At 36.1% G+C, this 2,238-nt stretch overlaps 1 protein-coding gene across 1 annotated transcript in view; it reads left to right on the top strand.

Moving 5' to 3' along the window:
• Nucleotides 1-2,238, top strand: part of CBG16436 — a gene marked incomplete at both ends in the record, with an annotated part of 8,621 nt that overhangs the window by 1,583 nt on the left and 4,800 nt on the right. The window contains 3 exons of the mRNA XM_045236199.1: nucleotides 426-615; nucleotides 1,271-1,450; nucleotides 1,915-2,159. Of these exons, the coding sequence (XP_045095968.1) occupies nucleotides 426-615; nucleotides 1,271-1,450; nucleotides 1,915-2,159 (615 nt within the window). The remainder of the gene's footprint in view (nucleotides 1-425; nucleotides 616-1,270; nucleotides 1,451-1,914; nucleotides 2,160-2,238) is intronic.

Raw genomic sequence — 2,238 nt, 5'->3', positions numbered from 1 at the left:
TCCAAAATCTATGAAAAATGTTCCAAAATCTATGAAAAATGGTCTAAAATCTATGAAAAATGTTCCAAAATCTATGAAAAATGTTCCAAAATCTATGAAAAATGTTCCAAAATCTATGAAAAATGTTCCAAAATCTATGAAAAATGGTCTAAAATCTATGAAAAATGTTTCAAAATCTATGAAAAATTATCAAAAATCCACGAAAAATGTTCCGAAATCCATGAAAAATGGTCTAAAATCCCTGAAAAATGTTCCGAAATTCATGAAAAATGGACTAAAATCCATGAAAAATAGTCCGAAATCCATGAAAATTGGTCTCAAATCTATGAAAAATGGTCTAAAATCCACGAAAAAGCTCTGAAATGCGAATTTTCAGCCGATTTCCCTCGGTTTTCCGCTATTTTCAGCCAATTTCCCTATTCCAGAAACGCCATAAACTTCGAGGAGATTGTGGGCGGAGCCAACAAGCGTCGTTACATTCAGAAGACGGTATTCAATGAGCTTCTGAAGTTGGTGGATCCAGGAGTCACGCCATTCACACCAACCAAAGGAAAACGCAACGTCTTCATGTTTGTCGGTCTTCAGGGATCCGGAAAAACCACCACGTGTTCTAAGGTGAGGTTTAGGATGAGCAATATGGGGGATTTGAGCGAAAAAATAAGATTTTTAGGGGAAAAATCAGCAAAAAATCACAATTTTAGTATAAAATTGAGATTTCTAGTGAAAAAGTAATGATTTTAGAGCCAAAAGGCGGAATTTTAGGCAAAAATTGAGATTTCTGATGGAAAAATCAGGATTTTAAAATGAAAAGTTGAGGTTTTCCGTCGGAAAAATTGATGTTTTTAGCTGAAAAATTGAAATTTTCTTTCAAAAATGATGGATTTTCAGTTAGAATTCGTCTAAATTCAGATTTCAGAGTCAAATTACCGAGATTCTAGGTAAAAATTCGCGATTTTTGGGCCTAAATTAGCCTAATTAGTGGTTTTATAGTCGAAAATTAAGATTTCTAATTGAAAAATAAAAATTTTAAGGTAGAATTCGGCTGAATTAAAGCTGAGCAATCTGATTTTCCGCTCGAAAATTGAAATTTCGGGCTTGGAAAGCTTGGATTCCAAGAGAGAATTTGAGATTTTAGAGTTAAATTATCAGAATTCTAAGTGAAAAATTATGATTTTCGAGCCTAAATTAGCATAGTTAGCGGGTTTATAGCCAAAAAATACGATTTTTGACCCCTTTTTTAAGCTGAGCAATCGAAAATTCCCACTTTCAGATGGCGTACTACTACCAACGAAAGGGATGGAAGACGTGTCTGATCTGTGCGGATACATTCCGTGCTGGAGCCTTCGATCAGCTCAAACAGAACGCCACGAAGGCCAGAATCCCATTCTATGGATCGTATTCCGAAATTGATCCTGTCAAAATTGCGGCGGAAGGAGTCGAGAAGTTTACGGTAAGGATTTCGAGGGGTTTGGGTCCAAAAATAGGAGTTTTTGGTTAAACATCGGTTTTCTTATGCTGAAAATCGTTGGAAAAACTGAAAATTGACTGAAAAACAGGATTTCAGACATATTTCGATAGTAAAAAAATATGAAAAATGCTCCAAAAATCATGAAAAATGCTCCAAATTTCATGAAAAATGATCCAAAATCCATGAAAAATGGACCAAAATTCATAAAAAATGAACCGAAATTCATGAAAAATGGACCGAAATTAATAAAAAATGAGCCAAAATCCATGAGAACTGCTGAAATTGGTCTAAAAATTACCATTTTCAGTCATAAATTGTCTCTTTTTTAGTATCGAAGTGTCTGAAAAATCGAAATTTCAGCAATTTTCAACGTTTTCTAGACAAAATGCTTGCCCCAAATGCTGAAAAATAGCTCTAAAACCCCCCAAAACCCTCTAATTTTGCAGAAAGAAGGATTCGAAATCATCATCGTGGATACATCGGGACGTCACAAGCAAGAAGCGTCGCTTTTCGAAGAAATGCTCCAAGTTTCGAACGCCGTCACTCCGGATAACGTCGTCTTCGTGATGGATGCATCGATTGGACAGGCTTGTGAGGCTCAGGCACGCGCGTTCTCACAGACTGTGGATGTGGCCAGTGTTATTATCACTAAACTTGATTCTCATGCCAAGGGAGGAGGAGCGCTGTCGGCGTAAGTGTGAAATTTGATTGAAAATTCTGGAAATTAGGCTGAAAATAGACCCAAAAATGGTCCAAAAGTGACCGAAATC

This window comes from Caenorhabditis briggsae (genome assembly GCF_000004555.2).
Source record: "Caenorhabditis briggsae complete genome, chrIV, whole genome shotgun sequence".
NCBI lineage: Eukaryota > Metazoa > Nematoda > Chromadorea > Rhabditida > Rhabditidae > Caenorhabditis > Caenorhabditis briggsae.
The sequence above is the reverse complement of the archived record's forward strand: the minus strand, read 5'-3'. Positions and strand labels throughout refer to the sequence as shown.